Source organism: Rhinatrema bivittatum, chromosome 6 (genome assembly GCF_901001135.1).
Source record: "Rhinatrema bivittatum chromosome 6, aRhiBiv1.1, whole genome shotgun sequence".
NCBI lineage: Eukaryota > Metazoa > Chordata > Amphibia > Gymnophiona > Rhinatrematidae > Rhinatrema > Rhinatrema bivittatum.
Window position 1 is genome coordinate 272,555,822 of NC_042620.1, and position 26,210 is coordinate 272,582,031.

At 46.2% G+C, this 26,210-nt stretch overlaps 1 protein-coding gene across 2 annotated transcripts in view; it reads right to left on the bottom strand.

Annotated features, from left to right (window-relative positions):
- Positions 1-26,210, bottom strand: part of NONO (non-POU domain containing octamer binding) — a 141,180-nt gene that overhangs the window by 100,023 nt on the left and 14,947 nt on the right. For both annotated transcript variants that reach the window (XM_029607225.1, XM_029607226.1), the window contains exons 2-3: positions 7,236-7,353; positions 6,788-6,981 (exon numbers count right to left, since the gene is read on the bottom strand). In XM_029607225.1, coding sequence (XP_029463085.1) covers positions 6,788-6,981; positions 7,236-7,353 — 312 coding nt within the window. The remainder of the gene's footprint in view (positions 1-6,787; positions 6,982-7,235; positions 7,354-26,210) is intronic.

Here is a 26,210-nt window from a genome sequence, read left to right on the forward strand (position 1 = left end):
CTCGACCGGGGGAGACTACCCTTCTTAAAGTTGAAAGTCCTTTTTATTTTTATTTTGTAATCCTGCTAACAATGTGCTAACGAGAGGATAGTGTCCTCATCTGCTAGGGAGACAGAAAAATACTGAGGAGCTGAGGTCACTGCAGGGGTATATCTAGGGTGATGTCAGCTTTGAAATCTGACTCCGTCTCCCATCTACTAGCAGAGGAGCATACAACCCACTGGTCCTGAGTCCATCTGGCTACACGCTAGGAAATAGTTAAATTTCAGGAGTCTCAACTAGTAGAAATGCAAATCAGGTCATCAATGCAATTACAGAAGAAATTACATCCTTCTAAAATTAGTATTTGTAATGAAACAAAAGTTTGTCATACAACTCTCCCTCCCCCCCCTACCAATCTTTCAACTGAGACAGATTTGAGTTTTAAGCAAGAACAATGCAAAAAACCTGCAGATCAGTTTGCACAGTTCTGTAACCGTGCATCTTTTGGCTGAAAATTCAGAGAATCCCTGAGGTGATTTCCGATCCCTCAGAAGTGTCTTGGTCCTGTAGCTGGTCTCCGGCTACCGGACCAAGGCACTGGGGGATCGGAACAAAATTATCAGGTAAGTAATTTCTCCATTGTGTCCCCTTCAAAATGAGTTCCTAAATATGCAAAAGCTAAAATATGCAAAAGCTAAAATATGAAATTTTTGGCAGATTTATCATTTTCAAAGAAAAATCCCATATTACTTTATCAGGGTGCTGAAATTATAAATGTCAGCTCATCACTAGTGACTTGAAAATACAGAGCCATTTATGGTTCCACTCTCCTGCTAATCTCAAGGTGACCATGTTTGGAATATATAAATTTAACTTGCCTAGTGCAACTGAATTTGAAATGTTATGCTCACAGAACATCTACTAAATAGAGCTTATAGGAAAATTGGTTCTTACCTGCTAATTTTCGTTCCTATAATACCACAGATCAGTCCAGACCAGTGGGTTATGGACTCCCACCAGCAGATGGAGGCAGAGAACAAAACTTTGAGGCACTGCTATATCCAAGTGTGCCACCTGCAGTTCCTCAGTATTTATCCATACCCAAGCCAAGAAACAACAAACAAAAACCATTTAACTCCCCAAAAAAAAGGGCGAACATGAAAGAAATACCCTCAAGGGCCAAAACAAGAAAGGCCTCGAACCTGAAAACCCCGGTCTGAACCACGGTTCCTATCACCAAATTGGTATAAATGCATTCTGATAGACTTCCTATGTACAGCAGCTTAAGTCCAGGTAAATCAGTTTTTCGGCAGCAGCACCCGGTTGGGTCCCTGGACTGATCTGTGGTATTACAAGAATGAAAATTAGCAGGTAAGAACCAATTTTCCTTTCCTGTACATATCCAGAACAGTCCAGACCAGTGAGATGTACCAAAGCCACATTACACAGGGCGGGAACCCGAAAGACCTGCTCGCAGAACACTTTCTCCAAAAAGCACTTGGTCCGGAGCCCTGACATCCAGACGGTAATGTCTTGTAAAGGTATGCAGGGAGGACCAGACTGCGGCCCTACAAATCTCTTCAGGCGACAACAACTGACACTCCGCCCAAGAAGCCGCTTGTGCTCTCGTCGAGTGAGCTTTCAATCCGGCTGGTACAGAACGCCCCTTGCCGATGTAGGCCAAGCAAATCGATTCCTTCAGCCAGCGAGCCAAGGAGGCCTTGGATGCCTTCTCACCTTTCTTCGGGCCCCCAAAACAAAAAAGTGGTCCAACTTCCGAAAGGAGTTAGTGACCTTCAAATAACGAAGGAGAATCCAGCGAACATCGAGAAGATGCAGATCTCTTCTCGAAGCCGAGTCACAAGACCATTTGGGAAAACCAGGCAACTCCACGGTCTCATTAACATGGAAGGCAGACACCACTTTCGGCAAAAAGGAGGGCACCGTACGCAGGGACACCCGATCCACCGAAATGCGCAGGAAAGGATCCCTACAGGACAGGGTCTGCAATTCTGAAATACACCTAGCGGAGCAAATGGCCACCAAAAACACCGCCTTCAAGGTGAGGTCCTTCAGAGAGGCATGCCCCAGAGGCTCAAGGGGGGGGGGGGGGGTGGAAATCACAGAGTGCCTGTAGGACTAGGTTGAGATTCCACTCCGGGCACGTCTTACGAATCGAAGATGCTTTACCCCTTTCAGGAAACGGGCTACATCCAGGTGCTGGCCAGGGATCTGCTGTCTATCCGACCTCAGAAGCAGCCTAGGGCAAAGACCTGAACACGCAGGGAATTATAAGCCAAGCCTTTTGACAACTCTTTGCTGCAGAAAAGCCAAAACCTGAGGAATGGACACCGACAACGGCACTAAATCTTGTTGATCACACCAGGTTCAAACACCTTCCACACCCGGACGTAAGCCATAGAGGTCTAGGGCCACCTGGCCTGCAGTAGAGTGGAAATCACCTGTTCTGAATACCCCTTCATTCGTAACCTCCGCCTCTCAAAAGCCAGGCCGTGAGAGAGAAGCGATCCTCCCGATCCAAAAAGATGGGACCTTGACATATGAGATCCGGAAGATGAGCCAGGCGCAACGGACCTTCGGTTGCCAGACGGACCAGATCCGCAAACCGGGGCCACCAGGATTCCCGGACCGGGAAGAGCTTCTATGCGCTGCAGGACTCGTCCGATCAGTGGCCAAGGCAGGAAGACATACAGGAGGATTCCGGTTGGCCACTTGCAAACTAGGGCGTCTATTCCCAACGGCCCAACTTCCTTCTTTCGGCTGAAGAACCGATCCGTCTGCAAGTTAAGGCGGGTTGCCATGAGGTCCAGTTGGGGGCTCCCCATCTGGCACAAATGTGATTCCAAGCCTCCCAGGACAGCTCCCATTCCCCGGGGTCCAGCTGCTGACGGCTGAGGAAGTCCGCCTGCACGATGTCCTCGTCTGCCACGAGAGAGGCAGCAATTCCTTCCAGATGAAGCTCGGCCCACGCAAACAGGAGGTGAGCCTCCTGCGCCACGGCTGACTCCGGGTTCCTCCCTGGCGATTGCGATAAGCCACCATAGTGGCATTGTCCGAGAAGACGCGAACCATCCTCCCCTGCACCAGGGACTGGAAGGCCACCAACGCCTCGTGGACTGCTCTCGTCTCTAGGCGATTGATGGACCATGACCGTTCGGGCAGGGACCAGAGACCCTGGGCCGCATGACCCAGGCACACTGCTCCCCAGCCCTGGAAACTTGCATCCATGGACACAATCACCCAAATCCGGGACTTCGAGGGGCATTCTCTTTTGCAAGTTGGCTTCCAACAGCCACCACTCCAGGCTAGATCGGGCCTGTGGTGACAACGGCAACGGGTACTGATCAGACACCGGATTCCACCTAGACAGGAGTTTCCTCTGCAATGGGCTCAGGTGAGCGAAGGCCCAGGGGACTAATTCCAACATTGATGCCATGGACCCTAGGACTTGCAGATAATCCCACACTCTGGGAATCGGAAGATGCAGCTTGCACATCCTGTCCGTAGTCAGGAACACCCTGCCCAGAAAGGTGTCGAAGCGGGCTCCCAAATATTCCAGGGACTGGGAAGGGGTCACCGCCCACACACACAGTCCTCTTCCGACTTGGCTCAAATCAGCCAATCGTCGAGATACCGGTGAACCATCACCCCTTCCTGTCGGAGGACCACTGCCACCACAACCATCACCTTGGTAAAGGTGCGCGGGGCCATTGCCAGGCCGAATGAATGCCCTTGGAACTGGAAATGACGACCCAGAATCTTGAAGCACAAAAATTTCTAGTGATCACTGCGAATCGGGATGTGCAGGTAAGTCTCGGTGAGATCCAGAAAGGCGAGGAATTCTCTCTTCCGGACCGCCACAATAACAGTTCAGAGAGTCTTCATCCGAAAGCAGGGGACTTTCAGCCTGCAATTCACCTTCTGCAGGTCCAGAATGGGGCAGAAAGTCCCATCTTTCTTGGGAACCATGAAATAAGTGGAATACCTCCCCGCCCTTGTTCTTCCGGCGGTACGAGGATGATAGCCTGCAGGTCCAACAATCTTTGCAGGGTGCCTTCCACCGCGGCCTGCTTGTTGCAGGAAATGCAGCACGATTCCAGGAAAACCTCCCTGAGAGGCCGAGAAAATTTAAGGTGTAACCGTCCTTTACCACGTTCAGCACCCAGCAATCTGAAGAGATCGTGGCCCACTCCTCGTAAAAATGGGACAACCTGCCCCCAATCGTCCCGCACAAGGGATGGGCAGGCCTGACTTCATTGGTCAGGTTTACCGGCTCCAGCCCCCTGCCCGAAGCCTCCTCTTGTAAGCTGGCCAGCGCCGCAAAAGGTCTGTGGGTGAGAAGTGGACTGCCTGGCACCAGAAGAGGGAGCACCCCTCCCCGATCTCGTTCTTCGGGAGTCCCGAAACCGGGTCCATGGGACGAAGGACTTCTTAAAGGGCTTCCTATCTCCGGCAACTTATTGCCCTTGGATTCTCCCAGAGATTTCGTCAGCTGGTCCAAATCCTCCCCAAATAGTAATTTCCCCCGAAAAGGCAGATTACACAATTGCGATTTAGAGGAAACAACCGCCGCCCAATTGCGGAGCCACAGAAGCCGTCGAGCCGCTACCGAAGACACCATGGTCCGGGCAGACGCACGCACCAGGTCATATAAGGCATCCGCTACTTAAGTGACCACCGCCTCTAGGCGGGCCGCCTGAGACGTGGACAGGACATCCGAGGACGTTGCTTCTTGCGGTTTCTGAATCCAACATAAACATGCCCGCTGCATCATGCACGCGCACACCACCTGAAGGCCCAACGAGGAGACTTCGAATAAGCGTTTCAGCTGCAATTCCAGCTTGCAGTCTTGCACATCTCGAAGCACCGCAGCCCCCGCCACTGGAATGGTAGTTTTCTTAGTGACTGCTGATACCGCCGCATCCACCTTAGAGACCTTAAGGCGTTGCAAGTGCTCATCCAGTAGCAGATATAACTTTTGCATTGCCCGGCCGACCTTAAGACCTGCGTCCGGGGATTCCCAATCACGACTGATGAGCTTCTGAATTTTTTTCGGGATCGAAAAAGTGCTAGGTGGCCCCCGGGGGCCATCCAGGAACAGGTTCACGCGGTCACTGTGAATCTTCCAGAGTTTCACCCCCAGTTCCTCAAGCACCTGGGGAATAAGGGGTCGCAGTTCCTCCTTCTTGAACAACCGGACCACACAGGGATTGTCACCTTGCGAGCCAGGATCCACCTGACACTGGTCGCCATCACCCACATCCCAGTCCAGGGGGACCTCCCCCTGATAGTCAGCGGTGTCACCCGGGGGAGGGGGAACCTCTTCCCCCAACGGGTCGCCCGAGTCATCCAAATCTTCCTGTGCCAAGGCAGCATGGGAAGTATGACTGTCCGCATGGAGATGAGGACGCTTCAGGGCCCCACACTTCCCTCCAGGGAGCTGCACTTCGCAAGCTTCCATGCCAGGAATGCCTTATGCATCAGGAGGACAAATTCCGGTGAAACCCCCCCCCGGCCATCGTCATCACCGCTGGAATCTGACTCCGCAACCCTCAAGTCCTCCAGTCTCGGCTCCCACACCGCAGGAGACAGCGGAGGGAGGTCATCCTGGGAATCTTTTCCCACAGGGGGAGCAGCAGACGCCGAAACTCTAATTTTGGACCCAGAGCCGGCGCCCAATCCGCGTGCAGCCTTCCGAGGCTTAGATCTCTTCACTGAGGACCCCTCTCCTCCCACAGCACAAGTAGTGCAAAGAGAGAGGGAGTTCAAATAGGCAGACCATACCCAAGCCTTGCAGGGTTCCACCAGTGGCTTCACTGCCATTGCAGCACTCCAAAAGTGGCTCAAGGGCACTCCCAGCAGAAGGAATCAAGTGCTGCTTTAGAGAACTGATGTTGCCCAAAAAAAAAAAAAAAAAAAATCGCTGGCAAAAAACAGTCCCAGCACCTTCAGGGAGCCTCATGGAAGCTGAAAAAGAAAAAAACAAAATGGCTGCCTTGCCAAAAATAGACCTGGGACCGCCGCAGAGACACTCCCTAGGAGTCCCTTCCCCACCCGGGGTAGGCACCACTAACAGCTGCTAGCTTCCCCCTCTGCAGAAAATCGAAATCGGGGCCTGACTGGCCCAGCCCAGCTGAGCAGACTGATTGACCTGGTGAGCCGCGGGACAGAAGAAAAGGGCACTTATTTTTCAACAAAACTTAAATAAAACAAGAAAATTTAACTTTCCCCAACGGGGATACTTCCCTGAACCCACGGTCACGGAGAGGGAGCCTTCAGGCCGCTAAGGGAGCCAGTGCCCTGGCTATCAGGAGTCCCAGATCACACGGACTAGCACTGCCGGAGTATCCAACCCCCTGTTCGCCTGGCTCTACTCGAGGGATGGTCCAGAAAACTGAACCTGGCACCCCGAGGAGCAAGAAATCCAAACTCAGCTCAGAGCTGCAGGTATGCACCACCATCTGCTGGAGACAGAGAAATACTGAGGAGCTGCAGGTGGCACACTTGGATATAGTAGTCCCTCAAAATTTTGTTCTCTGCCTTCATCTACTAGTGGGAGTGCATAGCCCACTGGTCTGGACTGATCTGGGTATGTACAGGAACGGACAGATGCACAGGTTTCTTATTTAAAAAAAAAAAGGGAGGGGGGTTTCTTAGACCAAACCAAACTGACCCATCCCAGCAATTTGTCTAAAAACTGCAAGGAGGGCAGAAAGAGGACCAGCAACAGGATGATGGACTAGATGGAGAAGAGAACCTATAGCAGGCAATGAAACCTACTTACCAGCCTGATGAATCCAAAACCCTTATCCTTATGGATAAAGACTTCACCTGGCTTGCCATACTTCTCAAACATCTTGCGTAGCTCCTCCTCATTAATATCTGGGGGCAGGTTTCCCACAAAGAGGCGGCTGCGCTGTGTATACGTCTTTTCTCCTGGCTTTCGGAAGTTTGTCAGATCGATGGTAAGGCCCTCATCTAAAATGAAATGAGAAAAGGTATTGTCACTTTACATAAAGGGAGAAACTATTTCATATCCAACCACAAATCATAATTCTCCCCTTTAGAGTAAGACAGAGAGGTCAACTCCAACAAAACTATAGTAAATGCCTAATTAAAAAAAAAAAGGAAGGCATATATTAACAGAACTTCAAATTGATGAGAATGTATTAATTCGTACAATGGGAGAAAACAGAAAAACAGGATCGTGTGCTAAAAGAAAACAGACTTACTGATGCTCTCAATTATACCCTGTTGCCCATTGGAAGGAGACTGAGGCTCCAACTCCATCTGTTGCTTCCTTGGAGTATGATTCTGCTGATCCATCTTGAAGCCTCTGCTGCCCTGCATCTTTAAATAAACGATAATGCAAAAGAGTGACTGGGATGTTAAGACTGTATACATCTCTATCTTTGGGCTTTAGCTAAGTAAAACATGCTATGTCCCATTCTCTGCTAGTCTGGGGCCTTGGCCATGCTGAACAGCTCATACACATTCCGACACATTTTGAGAACAGGGAAAAACTACAAAGACCACAATGACAAGAAAGAAGAAATAGCAAGGAAACCTCATATATGCATCTGGAAGAAGGGATAAAACAACACCCTCTAAGTGAGAAAAGTGGAAGGGTCAGAGAAGCACCATCACATCTTTCCTAAAGGCTCTAGGTCTGTCTGCACATCTCTTCTGCCCACCATGCTCTACCATTCCATCTAATACCCCTTCCATCCCCAACATGCTTCCTCCCACAAGCATATTTTTTTTCTTGTTGCTCTCCTACAACAAGGGCTCCCTCTTGCATCTCCCATCACAGGCTCTACCCTTTCCTTTCTTCTAGGGTTTCTTGTGATTCCCATCAGCCCAGGTCTTCTCTTCCTCCTCAAGTGATATAAAATTTAGGGGAAATTTAAAAAATGAAAGCAACGAAAAAAATATTTGTTTGGAAAAACAATCTAGAAAAAAAATTGCAAGTCTGCAGTAGCAACTCACTCATTTCATTTTAACAAGTTTGCTTACCGTAAACGGGTTCTCCGTGTGCAACAGGATGAATTAGCCATTACATGCGGGTAACGTCAGACGGCACCAAACAGACCCTTCTGTCCTACCTCATACAGCTTTTGCTCTAAGCAGCATGCGTGGGAATTCCTGCAGCTTTGCTGCCTTGTGAACCCTTCAATTGATTGTAAATCTGAACTTTAACTCTGTAGTCAACTTTCTAGGGAGGAGGATGGGTATTAAGCAAGGCTAATTCATCCTGTTATCTACACAAAACACTGTTTACAATAAGAAAACTTGCTTTTTCCGTCAACAAGCATTGCTGAATTAGCTATGACATGCAAGAAGTCCTCAGCTGAGGGTTCCAGCAAAAGCAATTACTGAAAAAGCAACCCGGATCCCACTATGAAGATTGGACTACTGGGTGAACAAACTGCACAAAACTGTTCAAATTTACTGTCACTTCTTGATACTGTCCAGACAATAATGGGATGTAAATATGTGAACTAACAACCCTGTTCTCCCCTCCCCTGTTCCATGTAATTTCAATCTTTTGTTAAAATGTAAACCGATATGATGTGTATTTTAATGTCGGTATAAAAAAGATGTTAAATAAATAAATAAATAAATAAATAAGATATCTTCAACAGGTTTGGCTCTGTGCACCACTGATGTAGCAATGGCTCTCACCTGATGAGCTTTAATAGAGCCTGTGATCTGGAGGCTAGCCAGAATGTGGCAATGAGCAATACAGTCCACTAGCCAGTTGGTCAAAATGCACTTGGCATCTGTAGCCTAGTCTGTTAGGATCATAAGAGATGAAAAGTTGCAATGCCTGACAATTTGGCAGAGTTCTCTTCTGATAACAAGCCAAGGCCCATTTACAGGCTAATGAAGGGCTTCTCACCCTCACGTACATGCAGCTTCAGAAAGAATGTAGGCAACACAATGGCTTGATTTATATGAAAAGCCAACATTACTTTTGGAAGAAACTTGGAGTGAATGAGGAGAACCAACCTATTGGGGAAAAACTGCATATATGGCAATTAATGCACTAATGCCTGAAGCTCACCAACTCTTCTAGTTAACAATGTCAACTAGGAATAATAATTTCCATGTGATGAACTTCAATGAAGACGACTCCAGTGGTTCATAAGGCAGCTTCATGAGCTGAGCCAATACCACATTGAGGTCCCATGGCACTAGTGGTTTGGCTGAGACCTCATATGTCATAAGCCTTTCACAAACTTTGCTATTGATGAACTAATACTGATTTTCTATCCACTTAAACACGGTAGGCTGTTACAGCACTGAGGTATATTTTGACAATGACATACTGAGACCCAAGGAGAAGAAGGAGAAGAAGAAGTAGTACTTGGATCAGAAAAGAACTGGAAGGCTCATCTGCATATTCTACCCAGCAGCCCCCGACAGAGGACTCCAGAGGTCACAGTGGGCAATCCAAGCTTCCAACTCCACAGCCCCAGCTTCCAGAGGCCCCGCACCACTTGCTGCAGAAAGAGACCGGAAGCGCGCATACCAAAAACTTCCATATTATACTCTATCCATTTACCTTACTATACCTTATCTGTTTTTATTGGGTTTTATATGTTTTGATTTTACATGGTAATTGTGTTTAGTAGGAGTAATGTGTTGCAGAATCTATACATAAGGAAATAATTCAAAACAAGTTAATAAGTTGGGTAACTAGGAAGATATAGATAGATTAATTGTGATGTTTTGAAGGTCATTGCCAGACACATAAAATAAATTCATAGACAAAATACTTTGATAGCTTTATATTCCTGCTCCCTTAGAAATTTTAAATCAATAACAAATCAACAAAACTATGATACAGGAAGTAGTCCAGCAGTGAGGAGGCAGCTTTCCAGTCTTTTGCACTGCCAGCAAGAGGTCATATGTGTGCGCTAAATGCAAAGAGCTCCAAGCACTCAGAGAACAAATCAGATCTCTGGAGGCTAGATTGGCAGACTGGAGGAGCTAAGGGAGACAGAGGGGTACATATAGGAGACCTTCAGGGATATAATAGAGAAGTCCAACCTCTAATCTAGTAGCCCCTGTGCTGCTTTGGAAGAGAAAGGTCACCTGGAAGGAGAGCATCAGCTTGATGAGGCAGGAAGCAATCCTGTAGCTAGGACCTGCCCTCAAGATGATGTGGTATCCTCTCACACAGAGGATAGGTCTCCAGGGGCACATACCCAGAAAAGAAAAGTTAGACCGGCCGTTATAGCTGGTAATTCAATTATTAGGAAGGTTGATAGCTGGGTGGCTGGTGGATGTGAGGATCACTTGGTAACTTGCCTGCCTGGTGCGAATGTGGCAGACCTCATACATCACATAGATAGGATTTTAGATAGTGCTGGGGAGGAGCAGGCTCTCGTGATACATGGGCGTACCAATGACACAGGAATGTGCAGGAGGGAGGTTCTGGAAGCCAAATTTAGGGTTTTAGGTAGAAAGCTGAAATCCAGAATTCCCAGAAATGCTCCCCATTCCATGTGCAGGCAGAGCTTCAAAGTCTCAATGCATGGATTGAGGGTTTTAGATTTGTTAAGAACTGGGCTTCATTTTGGAGAAGGGAGGCCTTTCCGAAAGGATGGGCTCCACCTTAACCAGAGTGGAACCAGGCTGCAGGCACTAACCTTTAAAAAGATAGTGCAGCTTTTAAACTAGATGATGGGGGAAAGTAGACAATCGCTCAGAAGCGTATGGTTCAGAATGTTGTATCTTTGAAGGAAACTAAGAGAACAGGGAAAATAGGGCATCCCAGTAGAGAGGTTGCAATAAATACCAAGGGGGATCAGGTGCCTTAAAGTTCAGGAAGGCGTCAACTAATGAGCAGGTTACTACAAACAAGAAACATACTTTGAAATGTCTATATACAAATGCTAGAAGTCTAAAAAATAAGATGAGAGAGTTAAGAGTGTAAAGCACTGGATGAAGAATACAATATAATTGGCGTTTCAGAGTCCTTGTGGAAGGAGGATAATCAATGGGACACTGTGATACCAGGGTACAAATTATATCAAAATGATAGGATGGGTCACATTGGTGGAGGGGTGGCACTATATGTTAAAGAGAACATTAAGTCAAACAGGATAAAAGTTACACAGGAAACAAAATGCAATGTTGAATCTTCATGGATGAAAATTCCAGGTGAAAAAGGGAATAAAATAGTAAAGGAGGTATTTTACCATCCACCTGGCCAGAATGAACTAAGACAATGAAATGCAAAAAGAAATTAAGGAAGCTAACAAACACAGCAGCCCAGTAATAATGGATGATTTCAATTACTCCAGAACTGACTGGGTGAATGTTACATCAGGATATTCTAGAGCAGTGGCTCTCAACCAGTGTGTCGCCAAGCACACACAGGTGTGTCGCCACACTTCCCAGTCCCCTGCTGACCCAGCTGCTCCCCCTACCCAAGCAAGATAGGTCCTCCACCCGGGCTTAAAACGCTGAAAGCCCGGGCGGAACGCGGCATGACAGCTGGTGTTAGCGGCATCGGCATGCTCTCTTCTTCCCCGGCCCGGAAGAGGAAGTGGTGATTAGCGAGTGCGTGCGCGGGAAGAAGAGACCATGCTAGTGTAGGCAGCATCGGCCCGAAGAAGAGAAGAGAGGCACAGTCTGAGGAATGAGCAGCGCTGCTCGGAGAAAAACGAAGAACAATGTCAACCCCTGTGGCCAATGAGACTCCTTTCACCACGAGGGCTGAAAGTGAAGGAGGTTGCTGCTGCCTTTAGGGTTAGAAGTGGAGGAGGCTGCTGCTGCCGCTAGTTCGGGGGAGGGGGGAGAGTGAGTGAATGAGCAAGCATGTGTGTGTGTATGTGTGAGTGAGAGAGCATGTATGTGAATGATTGAGAGCCTGTACATGTGAAAGAGTATGTGTGTGACAGAGCTGGTTTAGGTGAGGAAGCATGTGAGTATGTGATTGAGAGCATGTGTGAAAGTGAGAGAAAGACAGCATGTGTATCTGTGTGTGACTGAGAGCTGGTTTAGGTGAGGGAGCATGTGATTGAGAGCCTGTGTGTAAATGAGAGAAAAAGAGAGAGAGCATGTGTGTAAGCATGTGAATGAGTCTGTGTGTGAGGGAAAGGCAGCATGTATGTGTGTGATTGAAAGCCTGTGTGTGTAAGCCTGAAAAGATAGACAGCATGTGTGTAAATGTGTAATTAAGAGTCTATATAAGTGAGAGAGAAAAAGCAAGTATATATGTGAGTGACTGAGAGCCAGTGTGAGAGAGAGAGAGAGAGAGAGAGAGATGAGAAAGTTGCAAGCAAACCATTCCTCCTCCTGCTAATTCAAAACAATCTCAGGGCATCTGGATATCAAACGTTCTCAGGTATGCAGAGCAAAACATTTTTTGTATCCTTATTATTTTTCATTACTGGGTTTTTGTGTCTGCTATTTTAAAATATTTTATTGGTATCCAGAAATTTTTGATATGAGTTTTTAATTATTGGATATTTCATTCATCAGCTGTTTTGAAATAATCTGTTCTTTTTGTTAGCATGGTTTTACTGCTACTGATTTTATATTTCTTGATTTGTTTTATAAGGACTGGTGATGTTTCTCTTTTTCCTGTGTTACACTGCATACAGAGACCCTGGCTTGTTGCAGTTTCTATTCAGTTTTGGTCTGTATGCTTCTAGTTATGCGTTTTGGTCTCTTTATTCTTTGTTAGGTGAGGGTCAGCACATGTGATTCAGGTGAGGTTTTCTGCTGGCGTGAAGTTTCTGTGTAGGGCTCTATAGCAGCTTGACTTGGCCCGGTTTCCTAATAGGAGATGTATTGGTGTCTTAAGGCCTGGTGCAATATTTTCAGCGTTGCCTTTTCTTAGGTAAGGTGGTTACTGTTAAGTGCTGGAAATTGGTGCTGTTTTGGTGTGGGATGTTTACCGTTTATGCAATTTCTGTTCAGATAGAATATGTATCTTTTCCTTGTGTCATTCTTAACAAAAATAATACTGGACCTTTATTTTTTATTTCCGCCGTAAATTGTAATGAGCAGTGTGTCACACATCCGAGCGTGGCCTGTCAGGTGTGTCACGATGGGAAAAAGGTTGAGAACCACTGTTCTAGAGAAGTAAAGTTCCTAGATGAAATAAATGACTGCTTCATGGAGCAGCCAGTACAAGAACCAATAAGAAGGGAAACTATTTTAGACCCAGTCCTTAGTGGAACACAGGATTTAGTACAAGAGTTAACAGTGTTGCAGCCACTTGGCAAAAGTGATAACATTATCAAATTTGTCTTAATGGACGGAGCACAAAAAAAGAAATCTACCACGACAGCCATTTAACTTTCAAAAAGGTAACTATGATAAAATGAGGAAAATGGCTATGAAAAAACTGAAAGGAGCAACTGCAAAAATTAAGTTTAGCTTGGGCATGGATGCTGTTTAAAAATACTATCTTGGAAGCCCAGAACAGATGTATTCCAATCATTAGAAAAGGTGGAAAGAAGGCTAAATGACTACCGGCATGGTTAAAAGGTGAAGTGAGAGAGGCTGTATCTAAAAGAACATATTTCAAGAAATTGAAAAGTGATCTGAATGAAGAAAACAAGAAACAGCATAGACACTAGCAAGTCAGAATCAATGCATTGATAAGGAAGGCAAAAGAGAGAATTTGATGGAAGCAAAAACTTATAACAAAAACTTTTTCAGGTACATTAGATGTAAAAAGCCTAAGAAGGAGTCAGTTGAACCATTAGATGATCAAGGGGTAAAAGGAGCATTTAGGAATGATAAAGCCATAGCAAAGAAAGTAAATTAATTCTTTGCTTCAGTATTAACTGAGGAAGATGTAAGATAAGAAGGGTGACCAAAATGATATGGGGCATGAACGGCCACCCTATGAGGAAAGGCTAAAGAAGTTAGGGCTGTTCAGTTTGGAGAAAAGATGACCGAGGGGGGATACAATACAAGTCTACAAAATCATGAAAGAACTTGTACAAATTCATTTAAATCTGTTATTTACTCTCTCAGATAATAAAGTGACCAGGGGGCACTCCACGAAGTTAGCAAGTAGCTCATATAAAACAAATCGAAGAAAGTTATTTTTCACTCAGCACATAATTAAGCTCTGGAATTCATTGCCAGAGGATGTGGTTACAGCAGTTAGTGTAACTGGGTTTAAAAAAGGTTTGGATAAGTTCTTAGAGGTTAAATCCATAAACTGCTATTAAAGTAATTAATAAGCAATAGTAGCTTGTGATCTATCTAATGTTTGGGTACTTGCCAGGTACATGTGACTTGGATTGGCCACTGCTGAAATAGGATACTGGGCTTGATGGACCCTTGGTCTGACCCAGTATGGCATTTCTTATGTTATAAGGTCGTCAGCATTGACTCTCGCATGCAATGTGACAGCTTAAATTTTTATTATGTCTGTTTTGTTTTTTATATGTTCTTTTTATGAATGTTTTATTTTCTGCTTATACATTGCTTAGGCCTTTTTTTGTGTTAAGCAATGAATACATTTATTACATGAAATAAATGCCAGAAATGATATTCAAGAGGTGATGATTCAGAGGAACTGAAACAAATTTCAGTGAACCTGCAAGATATACTAGGGCAAATTAACAAACTAAAGAGTAGCAAATACCTAGACCAGATGATATATACCGCAGAATGTTGAAAGAACTGAGAAATGAAATTGCAGGCCTGCTATTGGAAATTTGCAATCATTATCATCTTGTACCTGAAGACTGGAAGGTTTCCAATGTAATGCCATTTTTTTAAAAAGGGAGTAAGCGGTGATCCAGGAAACTACAGACCAGCGAGTCTGACGTCTGTGCCAGGCAAAATGGTAGAAACTATCAAAGTATAAAATTGCTGAACATATAGATAAGCATAGTTTAATGGTACAAAGCAACATAGATTTAGCCAAGTGAAGTCTTGCCTCACAAATTTGAAGGCGTAAATAAATGTGGATAAAGGTGATCCAGTTGATATAGTGTATCTGGATTTCCAGAAAGCATTTGACAAAGTCCCTCATGAGAGACTTCTTAGGAAATTAAAAAGTCATGGGATAGGTAGCAGTTTCTTATTGTGGATTGCCAAATGAGTAAAGATAGAAAACAGAGAGTAGGGCTAAATGGTAAATTTTCCCAAAGGAAAAGGTTGAATAGTGGAGTGCCCCAGGGATCTATTCTGGACGGATGCTTCTTAATATATTTATAAATGACCTGGAAATAGGAACAACAAGTGATGTGATCAAATTTTCCAATGACACAAAATTATTCAAAGTTGTCAAATCACAAGAGGATTGTGAGAAATTGCAAGAGGACATTGCAAAACTGAGAGACTGGGAATGTAAATGGCAAATTAAATTTAATGTAGACACGTGCAAAGTGATGCACTTAGGGAAGAGAAACCCAAATTACATTAGGAGTCACCACTCAGGAAAAGGATCTAGGTGTCATCACTGAAAATACATTGAAATGTTCTGCTCAGTGTGCAGCAGCAGCCAAGAAAGCAAATATAATGCTGGACATTATTAGGAAAGGCATGAAGAGTAAGACAAAGAATATCATAATGCCTCCATGGTGCGACCTCATCTTGGGTAGTGTGTTCATTTCTGGTCACCACATCTCAAGAAAGATATAGCAGACTTAGAAAAGGTACAGAGCAGAACAACCAAGATGATAAAGGGGGTGGAAGAATTCCCTTATGAAGAAAGACTAAAGAAGTTAGGTCTCTTCAGCTTCGAGAAGAGGCGGCTGAGGAGAGATATGACAGAGGTCTATAAAATAGTGAGTGAAACAGAACGAGTAAACATTAAATCAGTATTTTACTCTTTTGAAAAGTACAAAGCCCAGAAGGGACACAATGAAGTTACTGAGTAATACATTTAAAACTAATAAGAGAAAATAATTTTTTTTACTCAACACATAATTAAGTTCTGGAATTCGTTACCAGAAGATGTGGTGAAAGTTATTAGTATAGCTGTGTTTAAGAAAAGGTTTGGACAAGTTCCTGGAGGAAAAATCCATTAACAATTAAGAGAGAGTTGCAGAAATCCACTGCTTATTCATAGGATAAGCAGCTTACAATCTCTCTACCCCTTGGGATCCTGCCAGGTACTTGTAGCCCTGATTGGCCACTGTTGGAAACAGGATACTGGGCTTGGTGGACCCTTGGTCTGACCCAGTATGGCAAGCCTTATGTTCTTATGTACTGTAGCAACTCTCTTGGCTCATAGGAGAACGGGTCCAGGAATTTTCCTTAAAGCCAAGAAGAAAACCACTTCACTTTGAATTTGTAAGTTTTTCTAATCAAACGTTTTCTGGCAGAAACTGAAGCTTCCTTAGGAAGTGACAGCAAAGTGACTAGCGAATGCTCAACATTCACGCTGTCAAGTTGAGAGGAAAGGTTTGGATGACACAGGCGACAATTTTCTTGAGTTAATATTTCAGATCAAACCCCAGAGTGATCGGAGGGCTAATCAACTATTGGACGAGATAGGAGAACCACACTTGTCTAAGGCCATGGTGGTGCAATGCTGGTGCTAAATTTTGTGATCACATATCTCCTATCTTGGCCGAATTGCATTGGCTTCCCATTAAAAGGAGAATTATATATATCAAGTTTCTTAATAATGGTCACATAAGCTGGGTGAGCTTTGTCTTAAAACTTTACAGGCCACCATGTGCTCCACGATCTGCTCAAACAAATTTTCTTGATGTCCTGAGTGTGAAGCTTGTCTACTTTTACATTGCACGTGACAGACATAATTGGCATTTGAGACTTAGTGGAAAGAGGATAACCAATAGAACAGTTCTACACCAGGGTACAAATTATATTGCAATCTAAGGGTGCATCAACTTGATGGGGGTGTGACACTTAATAATAGGGGGTGGCATAAAGTCCAACAGTATAAAGATTCTGTAGGAAATTAAATGCACAGTAGATATTTTATGGGTGGAAATTCCATGTGTGATTATGGGGAGGAGTCTATTGGTGGGGATATATTACCATCCACCTGACCAAAATGAAAAAAGAGACAATGAAATGCTAACAGAAATTAAGGAAGCTAACAAAATTTGGCAGCACAGTTATAATGAAGAAATTACTTACCTGATAATTTTGTTTTCCTTAGTATAGACAGATGGACTCAGGACCAATGGGTTATGTGCTAGGAGATGGAGACGGAATCAGGTTTCAAAGCTGACATCACCCTAGATATACCCGTGCAGTGATCTCAGCCATTCAGTATTCTCTTCAAAAAGCCATTATGGACAGATTAATGAAGAAATTGATTAAAAACTGGAGACCGCAACTGTACTCAACCAACATAAGCGCTGAATCCCAGCAATACTATAGATGCCCTGGACTAAGGGATAAGGTAACGGCTTACCTGTAACCACATGGAATCAAGATTCACTTCATGGGCGATTCCTTGGTGCCTCTCCTGGGCAGCCGTGGGCGGGATGCTGAGTCCATCTGTCTACACTAAGGAAAACAAAATTATCAGGTAAGTAATTTCTACATTTCCTAGTGTGTAGCCAGATGGACTCAGGACCAATGGGATGTACAAACGCTACTAATGAACGGGATGGGAGGGCTGCCCACGGTCTGGTTACCATCACCCTCGCAAAGGCTGCATCCTCTCGGGCCTGAACATCCAGGCTATAAAACTTAGAGGTGGCGTGCTGCTCGACAGATGTTGACAGGAGACAGTAGCTTAGCTTCCGGCCGCTCCTGTCAAAACAAAAGAGGCGCTAGGGATGCGCTAGTGTCCCTAGCGCCTCTTTTTACCGTGGGCCCTCATTTGCATACTAAATCGCACGCACAGGAGAGTGGCCTGTGCGCGCGTCGGGAGAGCGGGCGCTCGCCTCAGAGCGCCGGCTCTCCCGCGGCTTTTACTGTATCAGCCTGATAGCAACTCCTCTAGCCAGGTCTGGTCAAGGGCGTTGATCCCTTGGGAGCGTGATCTCATCTGCGACTGATGAATAGGGGGGGGGGGGACCTTTGCATTGTGCGATGTGGCTAGTAAGTCGATGGACAGGAGGCCCCAGTGATCTACTAAGAGCTGGAAAGCTCTGGTCGACAACATCCATTCCCCTGGATCCAGACTCTACCTGCTGGAAAAGTCTGTTGTGACACTGTCTTTTCCCGCAATGTGGGCGGCTGAGATCTCTTGTAGATTTAACTCTGCCCATTCAATAAGGGGGTCTATTTCCAGAGACACTTGGTGGCTTTTGATGGCTCCCTGGCGGTTGATGTAGGCTACCGTTGTTGTGTTGTCAACATCAAACAGACTGCCTGTTCCTGGAGCCCGTGCTTCCAGGCAATTTATGTTCCAATGCCTCTTCCTTGGTCTATCGCCCCTGGGTTGTCAGTTCCCGACACTGAGCTCCCCACCCTCGGAGGCTCACGTCCGTCGTGAGGGCAATCCAATTCGGTAGGGATATGCTTACACCCTTGCTTAGGTGAGCTTCCTGTAACCACCACTGGAGCCGAGAACATATTTCCATCAGTAGGTGGAGGTGGATCGAGTAGTCTTGAGACAATGGGTTCCAATGCGACAGCAGGGAGCGCTGGAATGGCCACATGTGTGCCCTCGCCCACGGTACTACTTCCAGGGTTGACGCCATGAGACTGAGGACCTGGAGGTAGTTTCACACCCTGGGGTGCATCGTATTGACCAATGCATTTGGCACATCAGTTTCCTCATCCTTGAGGGAAGGAGGAAGACCTTGTCCTGCTTGGTGTCGAACCAGACTCCCAGGTACTCCAAGGACAAGGAGGGGTTGAGGCTGCTCTTGTCCATGTTCACGACCCAACCGAGTTCTTGTAGGAGGGACCTGACCCTGCTGGTCACCTGGATGTTCTCTTCCAAGACTTCACTCGGATCAGCCAGTCGTCTAAGTAAGGTGCACCAGGATCCCTTCTTTCCTCAGTGCCGCTGCCACAACCACCATAATTTTGGAGAATGCTCTGGGGGCGGTTGTCAAGCTGAAGAGCAGCGCCCGGAATGGGTAATGGCGGCCCAGTACCGCGAAGAATAGGAAACGCTGGTGGTCTTGATGGATTGGGATATGAAGGTAGGCCTCTGAGAGGTCCAGGGAAGTTAAGAACTCTTCCGATTGTACAGTCATTATGACGGAGCAATGAGTTTCCATGCGGAAGTGAATTATCCGCAGATGACAAATGCTCTTGAGATCCAAGATGGGTCAGAATGACCCCCTCCTTCTTGGGTATGATGAAATAGATGGAATAACGCCCCATATTTACTTGGGGTGTAGGTACCGGGGTTATAGCCCTCAGACTGAGAAGCCTTATCAACGTGGATTCCACTGCCAGATTTTTGTGCTGGGAGTGGCAAGATTACATCATGAACATGTTCTGAGGCACACTGAGAAATTCCGTATCCTTCTCGTATGATGTCCAGTACCCATTTGTCCAACGTGATCTTGACCGACGGCTCAAAGTAGAGGGATAGTCTGCCCCCTATCTCCTCTTCCCATGGATGAGTCGGCCAAACTTCATTGGGAATTTCGGGTCTACCCTGAGCCTGAACCCGTTCCTCTTTTTGGTTGTCTTTTCCGAAAGGACTGAAACCTTCCCAAGGGCCGAGATGTCTGAAATGACTAGCTTCTGTAGGGCTGGAAGTGCTGGGAGCTCCTAGTCCGACCCCTCTTGGTAGAGGGGGACTGCAACCTCTTTTTCTTATCTTCCAGTAGCTGAGGCACTGGAGATTCACCCCACTTACTGGCTAGTTTCTCCAATTCGCTACTGAATAGGAGAGAACCCTTAAAGAACATCATTGAGGTTTGCTTAGAGATCGTGTTTGCTGACCAATTTCGTAACCATAGCTGTCTTCTGGCCGCCACCACTGAGGCTACTCCTCTGGCCGAGGTGCATGCTAGGTCTGAGCTTGCTTCCGCTAGGAAGGCCGCAGCGGGCTCGATTATCTCTCTGGTATGCGCCCCTGAGCTATCTGCCTCTCTCTCGAGAAGCAGACACGAACAAGCCACCAGGGCACAACAGGAAGCAATCTGCAGTGTCACTGCTGTCACATCGAAGGCATGCTTATGAATGGATTCCAATCGCCTATCATGAGCATCCTTCAAGGCTGCTCCTCCCTCTACTGAGATAGCTGTTCGCTTCGATACTGCGCAGACCAGGGCGTCCACTTTCGGGAAACGCAGGCATTCTTTGGCCGCCGGGTCCAGAGGGTATAAGGCCTCCAGGGCCCGACCTCCTTTAAAACTGGCTTCCGGGACGTCCCATTCCAGGTCAATCAACTCCTGGATGGCTTCCAGGATCGGGAAATAGCAAGAGGCTTTCCATAGAGACACCAGGATGGGATTTTTCCTTGGTTCCAACATAGGGTCCATGCCAGGAACTCCCAGGGTCTGGGAGACCAGGGCCGGTATTTCACCTTTGTGGAAAAATCGAAAAAGGCTCCAGGCCTGGCGGGATTTCCCCATCCTCCAATGAATCCGCATCCCCTTTGTAGTCTGTGGTATCTGGGTCCCTGTCAGGGATACCCTTGGTGAGGCAAGGCATGTCCTGAAGCATATGATAGGGCTGGGAGGGCGAGGACTTCCCAGCTGGGGCTCTGGTCGGCAAGGGCAGTAGCCGACTGCACCTGAACAAAGGCTTGAAGGCCCTGAAAGAATTCCAACCAAGAGAACACCAGATCCATATTTAGCCCAGGAGGAACTGGGGTAAGTGCAGCTGAACTGCCCTCTCCAGGGAGGGGGAGTCCCAGAATTGCTCAGGTCCAGAGCTGCCAGATAAGGTCGTGAGTGACCCATCCTCCAACTAGGAAGGGCCGGACTTGGAAAAGTTCTGAGAGTCCAGCCCTCCCTGTGCTTCCTCACAGTGTTGACACAGGAAGGATTCCAGGTCAAGGTGCGCAGCCCTAATATGGCAGGCAGCAGAAATGGAGTGTCGTTTGAGCTTCTTTGCTGCCGGGGCCATATTACTCTGTAGCTTATGCGTTCAGCTGGACAGTGCCTCTCGAGTGCGCACAGGCCCGCCTCACTGCGCGTAAATCTGAGCAGTCGGTTGTGCGTGTAGTTATGTGCTCAGTTATGCACACGGTTATATGCGTAGATATGCGACCATGAGTGCACGTTAGGCGCACAAGGGCTAGCCCGCACCGCGCTTACCAACGGACAAAGGGGGAAAATAGCGCCACAACAAAACCACGCACAAGATGGCACTGCCGCAACCCGTCACATGGCGTGCCCACAGAGCCGGAAGCAGGGCCTAGACCAGAGCTTTCCAAACTTTTCATGTTGGTGACACACTTTTTAGACAAACATAATTTCGGGACACAGTAATTCAGTCTACTAGCAAACCAGAGGTTAAAGGTTAAATGAACGAAATGTATTTCGACAATTTATGTATGTTTCCTTAAATATATACATAATAAAATGATTCACGACACAACCTATCTTGTGAAAACCTTTCATTTATATTAAAAATATATAATATTCCAAGATTAATGTTATTGTTATAATTTATGAATAACAATAATAAAACAAAGTTATTGTGTTATTCAATTTACCTCTTTAATGAGATATATGAGCTTGATGGGATGAACACAGCTTTTGAATATTTGGTGTTAATAAGAAAGTCCAAAGGGTCTTCTGCGTAATTTTAAAAAGCTGGCCAGTTTCACACTATAAAATTATTTGATAGCGTCATTCAACAAATTCTATATGGCTATGAGAGTGAAGTCTGGAATTTATAGGAAGGGACAGAATGTCAATATAAATCCTGCACCTCCAGTTCTGTAACTCTGTGCATCCACTGAAATTCCCCCAAACAATGGAGCTTGGATGTTTCCCTTACAGCTCATCATACTAAAAGATATTTTCAAATTCTGGTGTCACCTCACAGTAACAGCAGCACAAACACCTTCCACTGCCAGGCATATTGTGAACTAATACAAAACCTCGCAAAAAAGACACTCAAAATCTAAACTGCAATCCCATTGTAACACAACAGAAATAACACCAAGGACTCAAACAACAATAACCCTACCTGTGAAAAAGCAAGGGTAAATATTACACTGGGTCCTAGAATACCAATACACCACCTACTGAGGAAACAAAACAAACCAGATTGCTATAGATCCCTATTGCTAGCAGAATCTCTCATCATGGTCACACACACAAGGAGCAGAGACAGACCCTCACCAAATACAGAATACAAAATAAAGGAGCACAAATTAGACAAAAACTAACCAGACTCTGTGTATTACCAATGGAAAACCAGAACCACCATTCCTCATAAGACAAATAAAATCAAGAAACATAAAGCATCAGTTATAATAGTAAAACCATACTAATAAAATAATATTTTAAAACTACTGATAAATAGAATTTCTATTAATTAAAATCATATACATTTTTTACAATTTCCCAAACACCAATAAAATATTTCAAAACAGCACATATATCAAACACCACCCAATAATTAAAACTAATAAGGATTTTAAAAAGCCCCTGCTGTCCATACGTGGGAGCTCTTGATTTCCAGTCACCCTGATATTGTCGAGGATTAGGAGGTTATCCTCTCTCTCTCACACATACTCACATGTCCATTCTCTCTCACATACATACACATTCATGCTCTTATACCCACCATAACCTCTCGCTCTCACAGACACTGACACACTCTCAGGCTCTAAGACACTCTCTCCCCCTCCACACCCCCCCCCCCACACAAACTCTTACTCCCCTGGATTTTCTCATACACACTCATGCTCTCACACTCTCTGGCTCCCTCACATACACACAAACACACACACACACCCAGGCAAGCTCCCAGTCATTCGCACACACTGAAACTGACCCCCAGGCAGGCTCCCATTCATTTTCACACCACTCACTCACTATCCCCCAGGCATGCACACATTCATTCTCACACACACAGACCCCAGGCAGGCACCAATTCATTCTCACACACACACATACACCACACACAGGCAGGCACCTATTCTCACACATACAAACCCCAGGAAGACACCCATACATTCTCATACACAGACACACCCTCAGGCAGGCAACCATGCATTCACACACATACACCCCCAGGCAGACTCCCATTCATACACTTGCACACACGAAAGGCAGACCCCCTCTCTTTCTTTTCCCAGCAACATCGGAGCCTCTCTCATTCCTCTGCTGCCACTGTCACTGCTGCCGCGTGGCTATTGGGGAGGCGCTGATTGCTGCTATTGGCACTGAAGCCCATTCTGCTGCCTCCTCTGTGCAGGCCCCGTGGGTTTCCACTTCCTCCATGTTGATCTCGTACATTGTAAGATCCGCATAGAGAAAGTGCTACTCTTGCACATTACCAAAGATTACATGTGCCAATCAGTAAAAAGTAATTTTTTTTTCTTTTACCTTTGCTGTCTGATCTTAGTTTTCTAATCGGTTGGTCACAGGCTTTTTTGTTCCACCTCCCCTTTCTTATTTTTTTGCCAATTCCTTTCATATTGTCTTTTTTTTCTATTTCTTTTCTCTCCATCTATCTTCTTCCCTCAAACATACAGTCAGGTTCTCATTCTCACATTTATTTATTTATTTAAAATTTTTATATACTGGCATTCATGTTGCAAACACATCATGCCGGTTTACATATAACAGGGGTGTACAGTGAACAATTCAATAACCTATTTGTGTAGAAGGAAGCAGTTACAAATAACAAGGTAAAAGAACTGGGAGGAGAGAAGAAAAGGGAGAGAACACTTGCTTTCTCTCTCTCTCTCTCACACACAGGCTCTCACTCACACATGCTCTCTCTCATACAATCATTCATACAGTCTCTCTCTTGCACATGCTGTCTGACTCTCACACACCCAGGCTCTCTCTCACTCCCACATGCTGTCTTGCTCAAGCACAGGCTCTCACTGTCACATGCTCTCTCTCATAAAATCATTCATACACACAGGCTCTCACTGTCACATGCTGTCTCTCTCACAGACACACAGGCTCTCACATGCTGTCTCTGCAAACATTCAGGTCCTCATTCCCATACACAATCTCTCAACTCATCTCATACACGCACAGACACACAATCTCTCAACTCATCTCATACAAGCACACAATCTCTCAACTCATCTCATACACGCACAGACACACAATCTCTCAACTCATCTCATACACGCATTCTACGGGCCCTCAGTCTCTCTCTTACCTCTGGGCCTCCTCTTCACGGGTCGCTGCAGGATGTGCTCTGCAGCGGCTCTGATCTTCACGAGCCGATCCGCGGCAGCGTCGGCCCTGATCTTCGCGTGCCAATCCACGGTGGGGACCCTGCGACCGGGCCTCATCCTCCTCTTCTCAGTCCGCTGCTCCTCTTCTGCACGCGGCAGATGCTCCACTTCCTTCCTGCCCGTGCGGCTCCGGCAACATTTGTCTTCCGGGGCCGCGTGGGCAGGAAGGAGGAGGAGCACCTGCACGTTTAGACGTGACTTTTTCTTCGGGCCATGGTGACGTGAGTTTCAACAGGCCCTTCCGATCTTCCTGCTGTGCGTCCTTGGCACAGCCCAGCCCAGCCGAGCAAAACTTCACTGCTCAGCCGCCAGTGGGATGAGGTCCACCGGCGGCCGCATTGGCTCCCACTTGCCGGTGTGTCACGTGCACCGGGCTTGCGCGACACACCGGCACACTGCAGGCGACACACCAAAGTGTCGCGACACACACTTTGGAAAGCTCTGGCCTAGACCATCGGGGGGGCCACTCAACCCACTCAGAAACCCCTTCTTTTGGCCTATCGGAATCGGGAACAACATTGGTACGGCGCGCCGAGCAAGGAGACTGGAGGAAAGACTTACCAAAGCCCTTCCACGTCTCTGGATAAGAGGAGTTCTTCTCTAATTTCCTGGGCTCAGCACTTACCGGCTGAGTACAGAGACAGTCTCCGGCTGCGGGGGGAGAGGGCTTAGGCCGTCACTGCCATACTCGGCTTCCTACACCCGCTGCCTTTCAGCTGCATCAGCAGTAAAGTCCATGCCAGGAACCAACTACCAGACCAAGGCAAACCTCTGAGGGATCTCGGAAATCGCCTCAGGAATTCTCAACTGGGGGAGGGACCCTTAGATATCACCGCAGGAGAGCAGAGCTCGATCTTCTCCAATTTAAAAGTAGAAATTTGAAGGTAAATTTTCCTCATCTAAAGAGTACTGTGTCCCTGATAGGAGACAATCCACATCTGCTAGGTGACAGAGATACTGAATGGCTGAGGTCACTGTAGGGGTATATCTAGGGTGTCGTCATCTGCTAGCAGGGGAGCACATAACCCATTGGTCCTGCGTCCATCTGGCTACATGCTAGGAAATGGGAGATTTCAATTACCTGAATATCGACTGGGTAAATGTCACATTAGGATATGTTAGGGAGGTAATGTTTTTAGATGAAAGAAATGACCTCTTCATGTAGCCACCAGTCTGGGAACAGACGTGGAACCATTTTAGAACTAATTCTTAGTGAAACACAGAATTTGGTAAAAGAGGTAACGGCAGTGCGGCACCATGGCAACAGTTGTATCGATCAAATCTGACTTAATGAGTGCAGGGAGGATATTAAGTAATGGAGAAATTACTTACCTGATAATTTCGTTTTCCTTAGTATAGACAGATGGACTCAGGACCAACAGGTATAGTGTACTCCTGATAGCAGTTGGAGATGGATCAGATTTCAATCTGACGTCAGCCCTGGTACATATACCCCTGCAGGAAGAGCAGCTCTTCAGTATTCTCCTCGAAAAGCATTGTGGATATATGTATGACTGAATAATCTGAATAACTTGATTAACTTTATAACTTGGTTAACTTAATTTGAACTGGTTGAATTGGCTATAGCTGGAGACCGCCAGTGCCCTCAACCGAGAAACGTCTATACCTGGTAGGATGGGTGTCCTAGATGAAGGAAAGCATGGCTTACACGTGAATCACTCACTCCCGGGGATGATCCCCCCCGAGACTTCCATGAGTACAGGCAACTGTGGGTGGGATGCTGAGTCCATCTGTCTACACTAAGGAAAACATTATCAGATAAGTAATTTCTCCATTTCCTAGCATGTAGCAGATGGACTCAGGACCAATGGGATGTATAAAAGCTACTCCCGAACTGGGTGGGAGGCTGCCGTGACCCACTTAGTACTACCCTTGCAAATGCTGTGTCCTCCCGAGCCTGAACATCCAGGCGGTAAAACCT